This window comes from Silurus aristotelis (assembly GCF_946808225.1).
Source record: "Silurus aristotelis genome assembly, chromosome: 5".
NCBI lineage: Eukaryota > Metazoa > Chordata > Actinopteri > Siluriformes > Siluridae > Silurus > Silurus aristotelis.
In genome coordinates, this window is record NC_139578.1 from 29,343,185 (window position 1) to 29,365,801 (window position 22,617).

Sequence of the window (22,617 nt, forward strand, 5' to 3'; positions counted from 1 at the left end):
CGGACCCTTACACCACACCATACCACACACAGACACCTACGGACCCTTACACCACACCATACCACACACAGACACTTACGGACCCTTACACCACACCATACCACACACAGACACTTACGGACCCTTACACCACACCATACCACACACAGACACTTACGGACCCTTACACCACACCATACCACACACAGACACCTACGGACCCTTACACCACACCATACCACACACAGACACTTACGGACCCTTACACCACACCATACCACACACAGACACTTACGGACCCTTACACCACACCATACCACACACAGACACTTACGGACCCTTACACCACACCATACCACACACAGACACTTACGGACCCTTACACCACACCATACCACACACAGACACTTACGGACCCTTACACCACACACCATACCGCACACAGACACTTACGGACCCTTACACCATACCGCACACAGACACTTACGGACCCTTACACCACACACCATACCGCACACAGACACTTATGGACCCTTACACCACACCGCACACGGACACTTACGGACCCTTACACCACACCGCACAAGGACACTTACGGACCCTTACACCACACCATACCGCACACAGACACTTACGGACCCTTACACCACACACCATACCGCACACAGACACTTACGGACCCTTACACCACACCGCACACGGACACTTACGGACCCTTACACCACACCACACCGCACAAGGACACTTACGGACCCTTACACCACACCATACCGCACACAGACACTTACGGACCCTTACACCACACCGCACACGGACACTTACGGACCCTTACACCACACCACACCGCACAAGGACACTTACGGACCCTTACACCACACCATACCGCACACAGACACTTACGGACCCTTACACCACACCACACCGCACACGGACACTTTATGGACAACCCACCACTAAAATTGTTTATTGTTTACACTTTGGTACACATTGTATACTGTTCACTGTCTACTGCCATAAGGATTTTCTTTGTATATACATTTTTCTCTTTGTTTACATACATATCTTTATATATCCTTTATCTCTTTTATTTTATATAGTTTTTATACTTTATTTATCTGCTTTTTTTTTTTTCTTTCTCCCCACCCTATTCCCCTCTTGCCGGACCGTCGTATAAAGCATTTCAGTGCATGTCGTACCCTGTATTTATGTGTATGTGATGAATAAAAATTGATTTGATTTGAATATCTGCATTTATTTCTTCATGATTATTTAATTCTAGATAAAAAAAATTTCGAGATTTTTTAATATTCAATTATTTGTTTTTGAATACATATTATTATTCTTATTATTATTAATAAACATTTTCTATCGCTTTTTCCACCATATGGCCATAAGTATTTGGACGCCAGACTTTTCCAGCCGTATGAGGTTCTTCCTCCAAATATGGAGGCGCACAATTGTGTAGGACGTCTTTGGATGCATCAACTGGAATTTTCCCTTTGCTTGAACTTTGAGACCCAAACCTGTTCCAGCATGATCATACCCCTGTGCACAGATCCACAGGTTAGAAGAGGTGAAAGATCTCCTGCTGTAGAGCTCCAACCCTATTGAACATGAGGATTGTGAACGGTGACTGCACCCCAGAACTCCTTATCTCACCTACATTAGTTCCTGACTTTACAGCTGAATGAGATCTCGCACATCTCCACAAAATCACACACAGAATACGCCTGAACGAATCGAGCAGTTCCTCAGTAATAACATGCTGACAGAAAAGCCTGAGATACCTGTTATGTAACACCAGAGAGAGAGAGAGAGAAAGAGAGAGAGAGAGAGAGAGAGAGAGAGAGAGAGAGAGAGAGAGAGAGAGAGAGAGAGAGAGAAAAGAGAAAGAGAGAGAGAGAAATTGAAAGGGAGTGAGGGAGAGGGAGGGAGCAGCAAAAAACCCAACTGTCCACCATGTTTACTGTTATCTGTGTGTGTGTGTGTGTGTGTGTGTGTGTGTGTGTGTGTGTGTGTGTGTGTGTGTGTGTGTGTATAGTAGACACCTCTGAAGAACTTTGTCCTCAGTAAACAGGTCTGTCCGGATCTCTGAACCCGGGGTGGTTTAGTCAGAACTCAGAGGGTTAGTAGTTATTAGTGCACGTCCGGAGCAGGAAGGTTAAAAAACCTTCTCAAACCTGATCCAACACACTAACACACACATACATGACCATCAGAGAAGCTGTGATTGAAGTATCAGAATTTATTACAATATGCTGATCCTCAGTAGGATGGAGGTGTGAGTGAGAGAAGAAGCAGAAGCAGAGAGAGAGAGAGAGAGAGAGAGAGAGAGAGAGAGATATGATGCTCAGGTTTATCTCTGAATCTCGGCGTTGGCGGATCGACGTGATGTAAAGAAATGAGCTGCAGAAGAGCAGAGCAGCCCCTCGGGAGGAACAGAAGGGAAGAGAAGAAACAGGAGGAGGAACAGGAGGAGGAAGAGGAGAGGGAGGAGAAAGAATAGAAGAAGGTACAGGAGGAAGAAGAGGAGAAGGGAAAGGAGAGGGAGGAGAAGGAACAGGAGGAGGGAGAGGAGAGGGAGGAGGAGGAACAGGAGGAAGAGAAAAGGAGGAGGAGGAAGAGGAGAGGGAGGAAGAACGGGGGGAGGAACAGGAGGAAGAAGAACAGAAAGAGGAGCAGGAACAGAATGAACAGAGAGATGAGGAGGAAGAGACGGAAGTGTGTATTATTCTACAGTATTTTGTACATGTGTGTGTGTGTGTGTGTGTGTGTGTGTGTGTGTGTGTGTGTGTGTGTGTGTGTGTGTGTGTGTGTGTGATAGTGTGATTGAGTGAGAGAGAGAGAGAGAGAGAGAGAGAGAGAGAGAGAGAGAGAGAGAGAGAGAGAGAGAGAGAGAGAACTGATAAATTGATTGAGTTAAACTTGCTAAATATTCACCTGATGTTTACATTATTATTATTATTATTTTTGTAAGTATTTGTATTTTGTAATAAACAAATATTAAATATAATATAAATATAATAACTATTATTTGGTATTTTAATTATTTAGGGGGGAAGAATTGCTGAATAATAATAATAATAATAAATATACATTAGTTTAAATAATATTTATTTATTTATAAATGCATGTATATACACCATCAGGTCAAAAGTATGTGGAGTTTGTGGCGAGTTTGTGGAGATGTGTGAGATCTCATTCAGACACACGGGTGTTAGTAAAGCCAGGTACTGGTGTGGAGGAGGTGAGAAGGTCTGGGGTTCAGTCAGTGTTCACAGTCATCATGTTCAATAGGGTTTACAGCTCTACAGCAGGAGAATCTTCCAAAGTATTCACCCCTTTTTTATCTTCCTCACAGAATGTTTTTGACTTGGTGAACATTTTCATGACATCAGATTGTATAAGGAACAAACACACCCACACACACTAGTGTCCTCGATTCACCTTGACCTGTCGCTCCACCTTCTAACCGCAGACTTCCGTGTAATCGCCGAGAAGGAATTCTATCCCGTTCAAACTGAAAGGATAACTGCTGAGATTCCTCCTGGTGCAAGTACATGTTGGAGGAATCGCTCAAACGTGTCCCGAATTCTTCTTACAAATAACAATCGAATCAATAAATCCAGATTTTAGGAGCTTGTGTTCATATACACAGTTACCTGTCAAAAGCTTGGACACACCTTCTCCTTCAGTGGCTTTAAGATGACTTGGACCGTATGGCGAAGGAAAAGCAGCCAACAAGCACTCAACACCTTTGAAAACCCATTCCTCCTGAGGCTGAGAGAATCTCGAGAGTGTGCAAAGCAAAAGGGGGCGGAGTTTGGACGTCCTCAGTATTAATGTACAATGTAATAATAAATAAATAATAAAAAGGAGAAACTTTCGACATCTATCTATCTATCTATCCATCCATCCATCCACCCACCCACCAAATAGACAGACAGATAGAAAGAAAGAAACAAAGATAAAGAGAGAGAGAGAGAGAGAGAGAGAGAGAGAGAGAGAGAGAGAGAGAGAGAGAGAGAGAGAGAGAGACAAACACATATAGAGAGGGAAAGAGAGAGAGAGAGAGATAGAGAGAGAGAGAGAGAGAGAGAGAGGGAAAGAGGGGGAGAGAGAGACACATATAAAGAGAGAGAGAGAGAGACAGACTGACTGACTGACCCTCAAGTCATCAACGGTTAACATGGCAACCAGCAGAACCTGGTGATCAGTCAGCCAATCAAATTCCACCTCAGCAAACTTTCAGAACTAACAAACAAAATACAAAAATGTCAGTAAAGCAAGTAAAACAATTTCCAAAGGTGTGAGATTTAACCCCCTCCCCCAACACACACACACACACACACACACACACACACACACACACTCACACACACACACAAAGCCAACTTGCTGGTACAAAGACACTCATAGTAGTGTGTATTATTGTAATACCGAACTACAAAACAAAACTGCAAAAAAAAAAAAAAAAAGAGAGAGAGAGAGAGAGAGAGAGAGATGAAGAGTCTGAATGAGGTTGATGTTATGGCATGTTCGCTGTCACTCGCCCACACTACCTCTTCCCTTCTTCTCAGTGTGTTTTTTGTCTTTTATTGCCTTTTAGTTTTAAATTGAATGAAGCCTGAAAAGTCCAAAGCCAGCGGGCATCCGGGGTCCGGGCACCAAGCCAAGCATGTCACATGGAGGGGCCATGTGAGAGAGAGAGAGAGAGAGAGAGAGAGAGAGAGAGAGAGAGAGAGAGAGTGTGTGTGTGTGTGTGTGTGTGTGTGTGTGTGTGTGTGTGTGTGTGTGTGTGTGTGTGAGAGAGTGTGTGTGTGTGTGTGTGTGTGTGTGTGTGTGTGTGTGAGTGTGTGTGTGTGTGTGTGTGAGAGAGACACTACGCAGGAGTTTTCACACCTCATCATTAACCATCAGTTGAAGACCGAACACAGAGTTAATGGAGGAGTTTATTGGTCGCTGCTGAGATCTGGCCATGCGCACACACACACACACACACACACCTCTTTATTAGCTCTTAAACACACTTAGCACACCCCGGGGGTAACACTAACACTCGGTTCACACACTCTCACTCTGAAATCTGACATATGTATAGGAAACAAAACTACACTAATAGCACAACTACCTCTATTGTTACCGAAACCCAACCCACCCTTTTTACCTGCAGAAATTCAGTTCCAGCTTTGATCTTTTTCAAAGACAATTCCAATCACATCTGATCAGAACCGCATTGTCCCCTATATACCAAACAGTGCTTATTCAATCCATGACTTCTTGTTTTAAACTATACATTAAAGCTTTCTTTCTGTTTGAACTCAATAATAAAAAAAAACTTCTGGACATTTGCCCTTGCTGTGACCTTGACCGTATTTTATCCAGTTCACCAGCTCAGATGCAGCCGATGCGGTAACGAAACTAAACCAGAGCTACCTCTGCTGCTCTAAAGTGGGCGGTCCTTCTGGGCTGAGGCTACAACTGATGTTTTCCAGCTTAAACAAATGGATTTACGGAAAACCCCCAAAAGATTAGATGTTTCCACAAGCGTAAAACGTTCTCGGTGTACTAGCAAAAAAGATCCCTGACACAAACTATTAATAGACAACGAATTCCCGCATTCAACAGCTGCAGACCGGCGTCTGGTTTTCTCCGTCTGCGCTCAGCGGCTCATTTGCATGTGCTTAGCTTTGTGTTCGCGGGGAGGAACGAGACGCTCGGTTTGGGTCGGGGTTCTGTGGAGTCGCTGGGATGGAGGAGGATCAGCGATTCGCCTGAGGGGGATCGAGTCTTTTTTCACGACTCTGAAAGACGCACATCAGACGTCTGGTTTTGAAGTTTAGCCTTCGCTCGGTTATTAACGACGCTGTTTTTCTCTTACAGAAAATCTCTCAGAAGCGCGATTAGCGCCACTTTAGATCGCGTCTGTCACCGATAAAGCTGTCATTTAAAAGGGATCATGTGCTAATACGAGTGAAAGTCATTACAAGCCGAGAAGGAGGTCCATGATATTACATTAGCTTCAGGACATGGACATAAAGCTTTTAAACCCTTTAAATCAGAACAAATGCTTAAAAATGTCATGCGAATATCCGACTGTCCAGTATTCATATACTATAATCAGACAGAAAGCAGAAGAAAAGGAGAAAAAAGTGAGGTAAAAAATTAGAGAAAAAACTTGAACAAAAAATATTCTAAACTGAAGCAAAACTGTAGAAAAAAGAAAAAAAAAAGAAAACTTGGGCAAGAAAAAAAAAGTAGGACAGGAGGGAAAAAAATATTTTTGTGAAAAGAAAGTAGAAATTATGAAAAAAAATTGGCAGGGAAAAAATAGAGAGAGGAGAAGAAAAAAAAAACTAGCAAAAAAAAGATACTTGGTGGAAAAAAAAAAACTAGCAAGAGGAAGAAAAAAAAATGAAAGAAAAGGACTGTTGTAAGGAGAAAAACGAGAAAGGAAAAAAAAGAGCCACAGGAAGGAAACTAGTGGAAGAAGAAAAAGATCTAGTGAATGAAAAAACTAGCAAGAAAAATGTGTGTGGGAAAAAAAAAAAAAGAGTAAAGATTAAGGTAAAGAATGAAAAGAGAAAAAAAAAAAAACAAGAGGAAGACAACTGAGAAAACTAGCGAAAGAAAGCTAAAGATAACGAGGGAGAAAAATCTTCAGGTAACTGAAAAGCTAGCAAAGGAATGAGGAAAAACCTGTGAAGAGAAGTGACAGAAAGATAGCTAAGCGAGTGGAGAAAAAAAAATTCAAACCAGAAACGAAACAAAAAAAAAAAAAAAAAAAAAAAAAAAAAAAGAAGGGTGGATGTTATTGGCTAACGCATGGTTAGCGTGCCTCCTGCTCGCTAGTTTTGTCCTGATTACCGCTGTCAAAGTCTCTGCATTATCAGTGCAGTAAGAGGACTATAAAACTCAGCTCACGTGTTACTGTGACTCGGTCATGTGTGTGTGTGTGTGTGTGTGTGTGTGTGTGTGTGTGTGTGTGTGTGTGTGTGAGATATCCAAAGTCTGTAACGTTAGTAGTAGCTTTACAGAATGGGTGACCACAAACGTCTATTCATCACTATGTGCTTCTTCTCCAAACTCTTCCCACAAGCGCACAATTGTGTACGAGTGTTTGGAAGTGAACATGAAATTTTTCCAAACCAGGAGACTCAAACCTGTTCCCTTCCCAAAAAACCGGCTCTGTGAACACCTGCGTTTCACGGGTTTGGAGTGGAAGATCTCCTGCTATGGAGCTCCGACCCTACCTGACCCTACCAAGCGTCGCAAAATCTAGTGGAACATCTGAGAAGAGTGGTTATTATAACAGGAAACATGCACTAAATGTGGAAACAAGTGGCCCTAGCGTGAACTTCGGCTTGCTGGTGAGAAACTTGAGGTGAAAAGGTCACGTTAGTTCCTGTTGGAGGAACGTCTTCGTTCCCAGTGAGATGCTTTAATGGTGGATGTCAGCAGATGTGATTATAAAGGCTGGGGATCAGAGGTGTTCAGCTCGCTCCCCTCTGCTCTGCCTCTAATCTTCCTCATCAAGCTGATTCATCCTGCCGAGCCCCAGACCACTGCTGTGTGTGTGTGTGTGTGTGTGTGTGTGTGTGTGTGTGTGTGTGTGTGTGTGTGTGTGTGTGTGTGTGTGTGTGTGTGTGTGTGTGTGTGTGTGTGTGCGCGTGCACTCTTCCTCAATACACTTTACACTCTCATCCAGATGCGAGTCTCTGTAACTTCCAAAACTTTTCCATGAGGTTTCACGTGTTTCATGAACACGATTACAATTTATAGAAACTTTATAGAAGAAAACAAATAAAAAGCAAACGTGAATTTTTCAATGCACACAGCGAGACGAGAAGAGACGTATAAAGTCTCACCGTGGCTTTAATGTTTAATAGGTTATAAGTTATCTGATCTCTACAGCTACAACCTGACTAGCGTTTTTCCCAGGTTCTTTATCTCAGCGTGACTCCTAAATCATCTGCTCCTGATAAGCTGAGTACGAGCAGGAGCTAAGTATTGACCTAAAAGTCTCCTTCACGTGACCTTCAACACTCGGTATAACCGTTCTTTCAGATAAGAGTCTGAGATCTGATCCGACTTTCTCCCTGTCTGATCTTAATATCTCGATTTTTCTCTTTGAATATGTTTTTACGTATGATTTAAGGACAACGCCGACGTTACGTCGCAATATACTCGAGGTCTAAATGTTTCATGAACGTGTTTAAATGCGCGACAAGCTCACGGCATTCGTTGCCCGGGCAACCAGCTGACACGTCTGCGAAGGTGCAAAATATATAAGGCCGAAATGACAAACGACGGGAGTCAGAGTTAGCGAGAGAAAGCCATCTGTAGTGCTAAGAGTAAGAGAGTACCCGGGCCAGAGAAGCATATTTCACACCGAACCCATGATTTACACCAGCGAGGAACACGATTTTATAGATCAGAGACAAACTCGACTCATCACTCACCCGGAATTACTGTTCGAGTAATGAACTCAAAAGTGCTGTTCTGTTAAAACTTCCTCAAATCTTACACCGCCCGAGTACTGAACCTACAAATAAACCACCACACACCGCCCGAGTACTGAACCTACAAATAAACCACCACACACCGCCCGAGTACTGAACCTACAAATAAACCACCACACACCGCCCGAGTACTGAACCTACAAATAAACCACCACACACCGCCCGAGTACTGAACCTACAAATAAGCCACCACACACCGCCCGAGTACTGAACCTACAAATAAACCACCACACACCGCCCGAGTACTGAAACTACAAATAAACTACCACACAGAGCCTGACTACTCAAACTACTTCATTTTCAACCAAAATAAAACCTAAATACCCAAAAATGAATCTCAATTTTCTTCAGAGAAAAAAAATAAATAAAAATAAATCATTTATTTGATTCTTTTCAAAATAAAACCAGATCAATGTCCTCACATGTTACTGTGATTTCAGAACCAGGGATTTGAGCAGTTGCTGTGCTACTGATGGCGGAGAAAAGAAAAAGAAAAGTAGGGATAAATAAGAGAGGACGAGCGATGTGTCCTGGTTTAGCTGACGGTGCTCTGGTTTATTTCTCGCTGCTAAAAGGGTCTTCGGGTTCAGCTGAAGTGTGAAACGCACCAATGCCTGTCTCCGAGTGTCCTGATCCAACGGGTTCCTCGGTGAAAAACACCGTTAGACTCTGTTAAACGTCCACAAACAAGAACGCTCGGATTAAGTATCGCTAAAATACTGAGGTAATAAAACCAGCAGCTCTCGTCACGTTTTTAACTGCTCTTTACAGTGTACGCTTCGACCTTTAACCCCCACACGACATCTTATCTGAAGTGAAATGCTGCTGATATGCTCGGCGTGAAAGAGCGCGACGGTCTGATTCCTGACACGCTAACACGTGACGGAGGGATTAGCTCAGGAATTCGTACACAGGAATTCCTACCACGACATTATCTACTAAAAACCAAGCCAGCCTTCTCCAATGCTCCAAAAGTATTAGGACACCTGACTTTTCCAGCCATATGTGGTTCTTCTCCAAACTGTTACCACAAAGTTGAACTTTACATGGGTTGGAGTGGAAGATCTGCTATAGAGCTCTGACCTCAACCCTGAATGAGCATAACAATCTCCAGAAAATCTAGTGGGTTAGGTTCAGGATTATCTTCCCAGAACAGTGGAGCTTATAATAGCATACAGGGACTAATGAAGATATGGGTTACATCGGTTGGAAAATGTTAAGATCTCCTGCTATAGAGCTCCAACTCTATTAAACATGATTAACATGATCAACCTACATCAGTACCTGACCTGACTAACACTCCTTGCTGAATGAGCACAAAGCTCCAGGAAAACTCCACAAAATCTCCATAAAAAAAAATAAATAAATAAATAAAAAAAAAAGTCTCCTTAAACCGTCTGCAAAACCTCCTTTAAACCACTGTGAAAACTCCACAAAATCTCAAAACCTCAAAAAACCCTCCACAAATCTCCTCAAAACCTCCAAAAAACATAGCTGCACAACACCTCCTCCAAACCTCAAATAAACTTCCCGAAAACCTCCACAAATCTCCTCAAAACCTCCAAAAAAAAAGCTACACAACACCTCCTCCAAACCACCACAAAACCTCCTCCAAACCACCACAAAACCTCCTCAAAACCCCCTCAAAACCCCCACAAAATCTCAACAAAACCTCCAAAAAAAGCTACACAACACCTCCTACAAACCTCAAAACCACCACAAAACCTCCTCAAAACCACCACAAAATCTCAACAAAACCTCCAAAAAAAGCTACACAACACCTCCTACAAACTTCAAAAAAATCTCCACAAAACTGCCACAAAACCTCCACAAAACCCCCACAATATCTCCTCAAAACCTCCAAAACAAGCTACACAACACCTCCTCCAAACCTCACAAAACCCTGCACAAAACCTCTATAAAAACTTCCACAAAACCTCTAAAACACCTAGTGGAACAACATCTCAGAAGAGTAAAGATTATTACAAGAGCACATGGGGACTAAATGTGGAATGGGATGATCTTTCAGTCAGGTGGCATCCCCTAGTAAAACTAGCATGTATGAGCAGAACTATTAGCACCCCACATTGTAAAGATGGATTTCCTCGTGAACTTGGAGTTAATAAAAGAGAATATTTTAAAGTTGATCAACACAGTTGGCTAATTGAATGTAATGAAGTTAAAACCTCAGACGTTACGTATGTATTTATAGATGATAATCACACCATCACCTCTAGATGTTTACTGTACTCTTCATCTGAGCGACTGTACGGTTTCATGTGGCAGTTTGTAGGTGTGTGTGTGTGTGAGGTAAACCGGTCTCCCTGAGACTCGGGCCTGAGGGGACGACGTGTCTCCCTCATGCCTTTTTGTGTAGTTTCCCCTCTCAGACATGCCTGACATGCTAAAAGAACCGGCGTACATTCCACACATTCCTCAGGGACACGGCAGAGAAGAGGAACGCTGGAGGGATTTCCGGTTGTTTCTGTCAGAAAGACGCAAGGCGAGATGGAGGGAGAGGAGGGAGAGAAATAAGTGTGCACTCTCACTGAATACGTGTGTTCAAGAGGAAAGTACGAGTGTGTCGCTCTCTCTCTCTGTCAATCTGTCCCCCTGTGTGTGTGTGTGTGTGTAGGGGGGGGGAGTAGGGGGAAGTGTGTGCACGTGAGAAAGCACTGTCTGTCGTTCTATCTGTCTGTCGTTTTATTTGTCTGTCGTTCTATCTGTGTGTCTGTCGTTTTATCTGTCTATGTCTTTCTATTTGTCTATCTGTCTGAGTTTTCTTTCTTTCCTTCTTTCTCTGTGTCTGTCTTTCCCTTCTCTGTCTGTCTGGCATTTTTTCTGTTCGCCTCTCTCTCGCTCTCTCTCGCTCTTTCTCTGTGTGTCTTTCTTTCAGTCATTCTGTCTCTCTGTCATTCTGTGTGTGTGTGTGTGTGTGTGTGTGTGTGTGATGCGTATTGGGGGTATAAAGGAGGGAGAAAGTGTGTGTGGCGTGAGAAAGTAATGAACACACACACACACACACACACACGCACACACACACACACACACACACACACACACACACACACACACACACAGTCCGAGTCAGTAAGAACATGAGTAAGCGACATGCCGGAAGGCTCAGGTGACCTGCTCTTAATCTGAGTCACACAGCAGGCGCATTAGCCGCCTCGGCTATCACGCTTAACCTGCAGCTCACCACATGACTCGCTCACGTACCAACAGTAGAAACGACTCCGCGAGATAAACCTACACCTCACTCGACCGAGATCAGGCGACCTTCAACCTCACACGCCAACCAGCAGTGAAGAGCTACACCAGCTAGCGGACGCTTTTCAGTCACGTGATTTGTGGCTTCGGTGCAATGAGAAAACATATCCCCTGTAACGTGGTGCTTATTATAACAGACGTCTCAGGATTACGGAGTCCCATAATGAAGTTTAGCTACTTAACACGTGAATACAATACGTATTCAATTACAGACTAATTGTGGACGCAGTGTCTTTCTATCTATCCATCTGTCCTTTTATCCATCTGTGTGTCTGTCTCTCTCTATCTGTCTTTCCTTCTATCCATCGATCTCTCTGTCTTTTTATCCATCTGTGTTTTTTTAATCTTCTGTCTGTCTTTCTCCCAGTCCGTCTGACCATCTCTCTCTCTCTCTCTCTCTCTCTCTCTCTCTCTCTCTCTCTCTCTTTATCCGTATTCCCATTCTCTGTCTTTGTGTCTGTCTTTCTATCCATCTGTCTCTCTCTGTCCATCTTTCTATCTGTCTGTCTATCTCTCTCTGTCTCTCTGTCTGTCTGTGTTTATCTTCAGTGTCTACACTGACAATCACTATACTTCAGGTTGAGAAAACACGGTCTGACTGAACAAACTGAAACCATCGCTGCCACTTCTCTCCCTCCCTCCCTCCCTCTCTCTCTCTCGATCTCAGCCCATCCGTATTCACACCATCGCTGTGGTCCCCAGCTGAGTGAATGAAAGCACTTCCTGCCGCTCTCTCGCTCTCTAATGCAGTGGATCTCGCTGAGACAGTAGCGCGTCTCTTGCCAAGAACAACGAGGCCAGGCTGCATCCGAATGAGCCGGGAGAGAGAAAGAGCGAGAGATAGACGCCGTTTAACGAGGACCCCTTCGCGTCTACCCCCCGTCCAGGGCCCCTGAGAATGGAGCGAGAGCCGGAACACGGCCACGGTCCAAGCACCATAAGTCGGCCACTGCGGCTTTGTGGCCGTGTCATGAGCGTCCGTGGGAGCAGGACGCACTGCAATGTTCTGTTACCCACAATGAAAAACCGATGAGAGGGTTTTGTGTGTGTGTGTGTGTGTGAGAGAGAGAGAGAGAGAGAAAGAGACAGTATGCGAGAATGGGAGATGTTTGAAATAAATAAACAAGTCCACAGTGAATGCCTCTGCTCTCACAATGGTTATACCTAATGTGTGTGTGTGTGTGTGTGTGTGTGTGTGTGTGTGTGTGTGGACCCAGAAGCCTCAGCATGGTTAAATATTTACGGGCGCATCAGCAGCTGTACAGATTTGATGCTCGAAGAGCGACTCGGCCGGTGGAAACGTAATCACGTGCCCGTTTTAGAACCGCCGCTCAAGGGACGTCTCAACCACGTGAGCTCGCATGGTTTTTTTGGGGGTTGTTTGGTTTCATGCAATTTTACAATCATGCTGGAGAGAGAACAGGACAGGTTCTTAAAAAAAAAAAAAAAAATTCAATAAAAAGTATATATATAAAAAAAAATAAAAAATACAAAAAAAGTTTTATAATTAACTATTTAAAAAATGTATAATAATTAATTGCAAAAATTATAATAAAAAAATACAACAAAAAGAAATGTCCATTAATACTAATAAAATATATAAAAACATTGAATAAAATAAAAAAAATAAAAATAAAAATTCACAAAAGAAATCTAAATAAAATACAGAAAAAAGTCAAATAATTATTTTTATTTTTTAAGTTTCGGTTTTGGGTGAACGCTCACGCTAAATGTATAGTTATTTATATATAAATATATCTAGTTATCACTCCATCAGCCTGAACAGCTCCCGGCTGAACTGTGTACCCTACTGTACTTTCACTCAGGCGTCAGGAAACCATCCTGGGTAGATGTTTAAAAAAAAGAAAGAAAAAGAAGAAGTGATTTTTGTCCATGACTCAGCACCTCGACTCTATTAACAGGACATCTGATCTTCCATGAACTCACACGACTGGTTTCGTTATGTAAAGCGACGACGTCTCCGCCTCCGAGAACAAATCCATGAAGTCCATCACTACACACTTCACTACCCTGACCAGGAGCTCCACTACTTTGTACTACAGGTACAGGAGCTGAGATTTACCCTACAGATAAAGTTCTCGAGGTCGTGGAAGTCAAACTGGGCAAACCAAATCACCAGTCTCTCAAGTATAAAAAATTAAAATCAAAAATTTTTTATTCTTTTTTTTTTTTTTTTTTTTTAATTACTGGAGGGAATTGGTGTGAAAATCGGTGCATTTCGATACATTACATTTTTTACTTGATATTTTTTCCTACTAAAATTATTATTATTTTTTTTTTAGAATTATACTTTTTTATATTCGAAGTAATAGCAACTTTCAAAATAAATAACAATAAATTAGTGATTAAAAAATTATTTTATTTGAAAATAAATAATAAAAAATACGACGTATTTTTTATTATTTATTTTCAAATAAAATAATTTTTTAATCAAAAATGTAATCAAAAATAAAAATTTTATCAAAAATTGTAATCAAAAATGTAATAAAAAAATTTTTTCTCAATTATTTTATTTGAAAATAAATAATAAAAAATACGTCGCGACGTATTTTTTATTATTTATTTTCAAATAAAATAATTTTTTAATCACTAATTTATTGTTATTTATTATAATAATAAAAAAAATAATAATAAAATACATTTTTGCAAACAATTTAGCAAAATAAATTCATATACAAAAATAGAAAATTCTGCGACGTTACTTTTTCAAAAACGGATATAAAAATCACATATGAATGTATTTACTCACGTCTATTTTTAGCCATATGATTTATTTATTTATTTTTTTACGTTTTTTTTTTGCAATACAATAATAATGTTAAAAATATTGCGTGTATAATAGCATTTTTGTTGATTAATTTAATTTACTTTTTATTTAGATTATTATATTTTATATACAAAAATCAAGTGTATGATGAATGTTGTATCGTCACTACATGTAGCACTTTGTAAGCGGTTCATAAGTATACGGACAGATTTTGTGATGTGTATCGTAGTAATAAAAGAAGTTTTCGGTCATAATGCACCAGTGTTTCAGATTACATTTTTTTTTCCATTTAGTGCCAAATATCATCATCATCATCGTCATCATTATCGGGACACTGTTCTGGAGTGGGACTAATCCACATCAGGACCACATCTGGCCCACAACAAGCTCTATTCCAGCCCACAGTGGAGTCACTGCTCTAAATGAAAAGCGCTTAATGGATCGTAATCGAGATGAAAACAGTCAGGAGAAAGACGCTATTCCACCGAGGATCGTAAACTCGCTTGAGCTGCTGACGAGCTGCACTAATGAGAAGTTCGTTCTTTATCAGCGAGCTGTCTAACATCTGAAATGAAGCAGGTTTCACCTCAAGGCTGGCGTGATATACACACTCTGAGAACGGAGAGGGGGTTTAAAAACTTATAAACCAGGTGAGGAACCGGGTGAGGAACCGGGTGAGGGTTAGAGAAGGACATGCAGGAGTAGACATCTGGATAAAAATCTCAATATGGGGTGTATGGTGTAGCATAAAGCATCACACACACACACACACACACACACACACACACGTTAGCCATATTAATAGTTAAATCTATGATATAGATCACGTGTACAATAGTTATCTTCTGTAAGTATTGGCACTCATCAGTAAATATTGGTGTGTGTGTGTGTGTGTGTGTGTGTGTGTGTGTGTGTGTGTGTGTGTAAGAACCCGCTCACTGATCTAACGTTCACACCAGCAGGCGACAGGTTGCATGTAAATGTGGTCTACATCCTAATCGAGTGCTAGAGGACTACATGCTCCCCGAGATCAGTCTGAGGAACCCCTTCGAGATACTTCCAGAAGCAGATAGGAGGTGAACCGTCGCTTGCTGGTGTGAAGGTGGGGTCTGTGGAGGATTCTGAAGGGACGTTACCTGCGTAGAAGCGTAGCAGGGATCCTAACTCCGTGTTCATGCCTTCCTCCTGGACACGCCACGGGTCCTTAAAGCCCAGCCGGAACAGGAAGTCGTTCTGCAGCTGCAGGGGTCGTTCATCCGGGTCGAGCCGACGGGCCGCCTCGCCGTGCAGCTGCACGTACAGTGCCGGAGAAGAGCCGTGCTCGGACCCAGAACCCACCCGGGACCGAGCTGTGGGGGACGCAAGGAGGTCGTCCGGCTTCGATACGGAATCCGAGGTCAGGCTGGTTTGCTCGGGTCGGTCCTCGGTGAAGCCGCACAGGTCCGGAAGGACGGGTTCGGCGGTGCCGCTCAGGGGGCCCTCCAGCTCCAGCTCGTCAGAGGAGCTGCCGTACGTATCCAGACCCTCCGTGGCGCTGTCGAACGTCGGACTCAGCGCCGACGCGTCCGTCCCCAACACCATGTCGTCGCTCAGGGAGTCGCGGTGCTCGCCCAGTTTGGAGCTCAGCTCGTCGTCCGAGACGGAGTTCCTCCCCGGGACACTGGCGCACTCGTCCTCCTCGTCTTCATCGTCCGGCGCCCGCAGGTTATCCAGCAGCACGTCGGAGTCCGAGCGAGGGGAAAACAGCTCCGCGCCAGGGACCGTCTGGAGCAGTAAGAGTCGGAGTCTGTCGCCCGGTTCTGACCCGACCACGTCCTCGCGGGAGCGACGGTTCCCATTGAAGTCGGCGGTCGGCTGAAGTCGGGCCCCGATGCGCACCACGGACGTGGTCTTGCCGCCCAGGTGGCTGAGGCGGAGGGCGATTTCGGACGCGGTGGTCTCCAGGGTGCACAGCACGGGCCTCGGGGGGCAGAACGGGGCGAGCTTGTCGTGGACGTGGACGCAGCCACGGTGCAGGTCGGCGCGGACCCACTGGCGGTCGGCCGCCTGGAGCTGCGCGCTCTGCCGGCGCTTGAGCAGCGTCTTGCGGTCCAGCGTGGACGACGAGGGCGGCGCCGAGACCGACACGGAGACCGGACTCAGCTTCGCGCTGGCGGAGAGGTTCCTCTTCAGGCGACGGCGCTTCAGCAGCAGCGAGTTGGAACTGCCCGCGAATCCGCGGCCGCCCTTCGGCGCTTTCGGGTTGAACCCCGCGCTCCGGTTCCCGTTCAGGACGTCTATCCGCGGCAGTGATGTCGCCGTTCTCCCGCCGCCGCCATCATCATCACCACCACTGGCGGTGGAGGGAATCTTCAGCCGGTTCTCCAGGCTGCATTTCCATGAGTTCCCCTCCGCGAGCCGCGCGCTCTCCATCTTCCGCGAAGAAAACAGGCGATCCGGGCCCCAACCCGAGTCGTGTTTCGTGCGGTCTTCCAGCTTACCGACACGGGAGCCGTCCGAGCGGCGCGGGCGGAGCGTCGGACATCGAGTCGGTTCGAATGCACGTCGGATTTTAACGGAAAGAAAAAGATAAACGCGTCGTTCTCGCTGCCTGTCAAAAAAAAACCTAACGGAGAGACGGAAGATCTCGCGGCGGGGTGTGGGAGAGTGTGAGAGGGGAAAAGAGGGGCGGAGACGCCGCGACGCAACAACTGAAAGCCGCCCCGACCTCCGGAACGCAAATCTCCACCTACATATTCATGAGGCGCGCAGGGCGACGACGCCGACAAGATGGCGCCCGTCGCGGCCCTCTCCACACAAACACACACACAAACACACACCTCGTCGGCGTGTCGGGAAATGTAGTTTTCTGCAAAAGTCTTCGGCGTCATGATGGGCGTGATACAGGAAGTCAAGCGGACTACATTTCCCATGAAGCATTGCAAACAGCCAATGGCGGATGTAATTTTGGAATGTCCGCACCCCCTCCAACACACACCCCCAAATGCGTAGTCGACGTTCGTGTTTTATTTCATTTATTTGTTTTATCTTTATTATAAAATTTATAAATGCTAGTATAAAGGGTTCCTGGGCGACACGGAACGCATAAATAAACTGGCCATAGGGAAATATATATATATATATATATATATATATATATATATATATATATATATATATATATATATATATATATATATATATATATATATTATTTTAACTTGTTGGGGAGTGAAACTTGGATTCGCCATTTTGAAAACTTGCCCTAAAGTTACCCCGCGTTCTCCGCACTTTTATTTCTAATCACACCCGATTTCGTCTTTGCAGAAGTCCCGCCTCCTGGTTTAGGATTGGCTAATACGGTCTTGGAAACACCCCTCTACGTCATGTACGTATGTTGTGCTCCAATCAACGACGTCCTGTCGGAATGCAGGTGGGACCAAACTGACCAACGCTGAGAAAAAAAACCTGTAAAATTTCTCCATCTAGTGGTGACTTTTAGTCAACGACCGAAACAGAAAAGATGGAATTGGGGATTAGGATCAAGATTATGGGGATGAACATGAGTTGGAGATAAAGTTGGAGAGGGAGATGATGAAGATGAAGATGTTCCTGTAGATTGACCCTGGTTTGGAAAATTCTTGCTTTTTTCAAAGAGTCCAAATGTTTTAATTCGACTCGGTTCATCATTTAGAGTCGATTAGTTCGGTTCCCAGACAATTCCTTGCATTTTGATGAGCTTGAGATATTCTAAGTGGCGATTTTGTTTTTAATAAAATTCTGTTTTATTATATATTTTATCAAATATAATTAAATCAAATAATAATCCAACAATTAAAGCCTGGGAAAAAACTATCATATGAGTCGGTTCACTAAGAGTCTATTCGAGGAACCGACTCACCTTTACATGGGAAGAAAGCAAACAAGCAGAAAAAATAAATATATTTTTATTGCTAAAGCCCCACACAACACCTGTACATGTGCCAGAAAACAGACATTAAAGACATTAGAATAAATAAAACTATTTAAAGATTTGATTCAAAGAGTCGATTTAAAGAGCCGATTCTCACATGCAGGTGTGTAATGAAGTGCAAATAAATCATTTTTACAAAAAGTAACAAAAATACTTTAATTGCTGAAGATTTCATCTCCAAACTGTTAAACAAACCCTGAGCAGTCTGTGAGGAACCCTTATACAAACCCTGAGCAGTCTCTGAAGAACCCTTAAACAAACCCCGAGCAGTCTGTGAGGAACCCTTTAACAAACCCTAAGCAGTCTGAGGAACCCTCAAACAAACCCTAAGCAGTCTGAGGAACCCTTAAACAAACCCTGAGCAGTCTGAGGAACCCTTAAACAAACCCTGAGGAGTCTGTGAGGAACCCTTAAACAAACCCTAAGCAGTCTGAGGAACCCTTAAACAAACCCTGAGCAGTCTGTGAGGAACCCTTTAACAAACCCTAAGCAGTCTGAGGAACCCTTAATCAAACCCTGAGCAGTCTGTGAGGAACTCTTAAACAAACCCTGAGGAACCCTTATAAAAACCCTGAGCAGTCTCTGAAGAACCCTTAAACAAACCCTGAGCAGTCTCTGAGCAACCCTTAAACAAACCCTGAGGAACCCTTTTACAAACCCTGAGCAGTCTCTGAGGAACCCTTAAACAAACCCTGAGCAGTCTGTGAGGAACCCTTAAACAAACCCTGAGCAGTCTCTGAGGAACCCTTAAACAAACCCTGAGCAGTCTGTGACGAACCCTTAAACAAACCCTGAGAAGTCTCTGAGGAACCCTTAAACAAACCCTGAGCAGTCTGTAAGGAACCCTTAAACAAACCCTGAGGAACCCTTAAACAAACCCTGAGCAGTCTCTGAGGAACCCTTAAACAAACCCTGAGCAGTCTCTGAGGAACCCTTAAACAAACCCTGAGCAGTCTCTGAGGAACCCTTAAACAAACCCTGAGCAGTCTCTGAGGACCCCTTAAGCAGACCCTGAGCAGTCTCTGAGGAACCCTTAAACAAACCCTGAGCAGTCTCTGAGAAACCCTTAAACAAACCCTGAGCAGTCTCAGAGGAACCCTTAAACAAACCCTGAGCAGTCTCTGAGGAACCCTTAAACAAACCCTGAGCAGTCTCTGAGGAACCCTTAAACAAACCCTGAGCAGTCTCTGAGGAACCCTTAAACAAACCTCGAGCAGTCTATGAGGAACCCTTAAACAAACCCTGAGCAGTCTCTGAGGAACCCTTAAACAAACCCTGAGCAGTCTCTGAGGAACCCTTAAACAAACCCTGAGCAGTCTCTGAGAAACCCTTAAACAAACCCTGAGCAGTCTCTGAGGAACCCTTAAACAAACCCTGAGCAGTCTCTGAGGAACCCTTAAACAAACCCTGAGCAGTCTGTGAGGAACCCTTGAGCAACACCCCAAGGAAGCCCTGAGAAACCCCTAAAAAATCCCAGACTAACCCATGAGGAACCCCTGAAGCATCACTGTGGAATCCCTTGTGGAACCCATGAGAAACTGGAAAGTGTGAAACGAGAAGATCTCATCAATAAAAATAAAAACATGAAGAAACTTTTTTTTTTTTTCTGTTTATTGGAACATGAAAATTCAAACTCAAGCCTTCTTTCATTCAAAGTTTTATTGAATAGAGATCAAGCAGTCTTTAGTACACTGGAAGTTCAAACATCTCCCAGAGTTCTTTCTCTCTCTCTCTCTCTCTCTCTCTCTCACACACACACACACACACACACACACACACACACACACACACACACACACACACACACACACACACACATTAATAAAGGGGGGAAAAAAGCTAAATAAAACACTTTTATTGCTGAATTCACATTCCTGCAGCTCCAGCAGATCCACTCAGGGGTTCTGATGTGACCAGGTGAAGAAAGAGGTTTATTTATTTATTTATTTTTGGCCAAATTTTTCTTTGTGCATAAACAACAATCCCGGGCCGAGTTGCACCACCCCTACCCCCACGCTGCTCTGCACCTAGAAGGATTCGGACCCGTGATCAGAAGTTTGGTGGATGTCACCAAATCACAATTGATAGAGTTGTTTATTTTATATTTAGTTGTTTACAAACAAAAACAATTTTGGCACCATTCGATTTATCAATGTTCACTTTCAGGATATTAGTTTTGTCCCTTAAAGTTCAGAGCTTTACTTCCTCTCTAAAGCAAACCCTTAAGCTTTGATGGAACGCTTGAGGAATACGTGAGGAACCTCTGAGGCTCCCACGAGGAACCGATGCAAATCCCTGAAAAACCCATGAGGAACCCATAAGGAATCCCTGAGAAACCAATGAGGTGCCCATGAGTTATCCCTGAAGATTCCATGAGGATTCCATGAGGAATCCCTGAGAAACCCATGAGGAAACCCATGAGAAAACCCCAAGGAATCCCTGAGAATCCATCAGGAACCCCATGAGAATCTCTATGAGCATGTGAACATTAAGTATTGTCTGAATTTTTTCCCACTTCCTCAAGAGCTCTTTGGATGGTTAAGGGTCCTCATAATTCTGGAGAAATTCAACATGGATCTTATTCACTGATCTTTGGATTCAGAGCCATTTCCAGGAACCCTGATTTGGGTCTACCTACAGTACATGCACAGATCAGGAGAACCTCGAAGAAAATGCACAAGAACAATGAAAGGGAGAACGTTGAAACAGAAAGTCAGTCTAGAAACAAAAACTGTGGCCAAAAGTATTGGGACACCTGGTATGTGGTTCTTCTCCAAACTGTTTCCACAAAGTTGGAGAAACACTTTGGGCTTTGGAGACACAAAAGCTTGTGTGGTCTGCTAAAGACCCATAAATTCAATCCTAGTGAAGACCTTTGAGATGAATGTGAACACTGACTCCACTCCAGACCTCCTCACCTACATCAGTACCTGCCTTTACTAACAGCCTCATGTCTGAATGAGATCTCACACAAAATCGCCACAAAAAATCTAGTGGAACATCTTCCCAGAAGAGTGGAGCTCATTATAACTGGAAATGAGGACTAAATGTGGAACCGGATGTTCTGACCTTCTGTTCAAAATCCAACGCTCCTTATAAATCTTACGAACGAGTTCGATTGATAACGTGGGGGATTTTCGAAAATGTGTTTTATTTCGCTCTAAAAATTTCGACCATTTTTATTTGAATCGTTCCCACGTTTTCATTTTATACAATTTATTTTCCAACTTAATTTATTACTTTTTTTTTTTTTACGTTGCAAACATTTTTTTTCAAGAAAATACAATCTAAATTGTTAAATGTCGCTTAAGTAGCAAAAAAAAATAAATCCTAAACTTTAAAAAGTGGCTCATGCTAAGCATATGAACGTCCTGTCGTCATGACGACGCAAAATTTAAAAAAAAAAAAAAAAAAAAAAGAAAAAAAAAAAAAAAAAAAAAGGGTTTTAGGGTCAATTATTCCTGAACTGATGACGTGGATTTGATGGAGATTTCTGTTATATTATAATAATAATAATAATAATAATAATAATAATTATAAAATAATTGTTTTAGATTAAAGGTTCCAAAGTTTAAAAAAAAAAAAAAAAAAAAGAAAAAAAAAAGTAAATTATAATTTTGGTCTTTTGTTTCGGTTCGTTTTACAAGTTACAGCAATGTTTTCAAAAGGAAATAAAAATATAATAATAATCATCCAAAAATCCATCACATCGTTTTCCTTTACTGGGATTAGAAAATATTGCCCAGTCCTGATTAGGGAAAAAAAAATCAAGAACTAAATCAGGAAACGTGTCGGAGGAATATTGTCCGATAGGATCTGGAGGACGTACAAGAGACTTTTACAATCCCAGAATTCCACAAGCTGTCGCTAAGTGTGTGTTTCCATAGTGAATAAATAAATACAAACAAAATAAAATGTTACAAAACAAAAAAGAAAAAAAATCTTAATAAATATTAATTTAAAAATAATCCCTGGCTTTAAACAGAGATCATTATTAATGAATTCAATAAAAAAACAAACACAGAAAAAAGACACCCTTATCATCCAATAGAAATATCATAATTCTTTAAAATACATAGATAAATAAATAATAAAAAAATAAA

The 22,617-nt window shown here is 42.9% G+C and overlaps 1 protein-coding gene and 1 long non-coding RNA gene across 2 annotated transcripts in view; one reads left to right on the top strand and one right to left on the bottom strand.

The window, feature by feature from the left end:
* phlpp1 (PH domain and leucine rich repeat protein phosphatase 1) overlaps positions 1 to 17,562 on the bottom strand; it is a 50,456-nt gene extending 32,894 nt beyond the window's left edge. Inside the window, exon 1 of the mRNA XM_083542564.1 lies at positions 15,699 to 17,562. Within this exon, the coding sequence (XP_083398690.1) occupies positions 15,699 to 16,974 (1,276 nt within the window). The 5' untranslated portion in view covers positions 16,975 to 17,562. The remainder of the gene's footprint in view (positions 1 to 15,698) is intronic.
* Positions 1 to 22,617, top strand: part of LOC310726939 — a 146,883-nt gene that overhangs the window by 17,044 nt on the left and 107,222 nt on the right. The gene's annotated exons all lie outside the window — the stretch shown is intronic.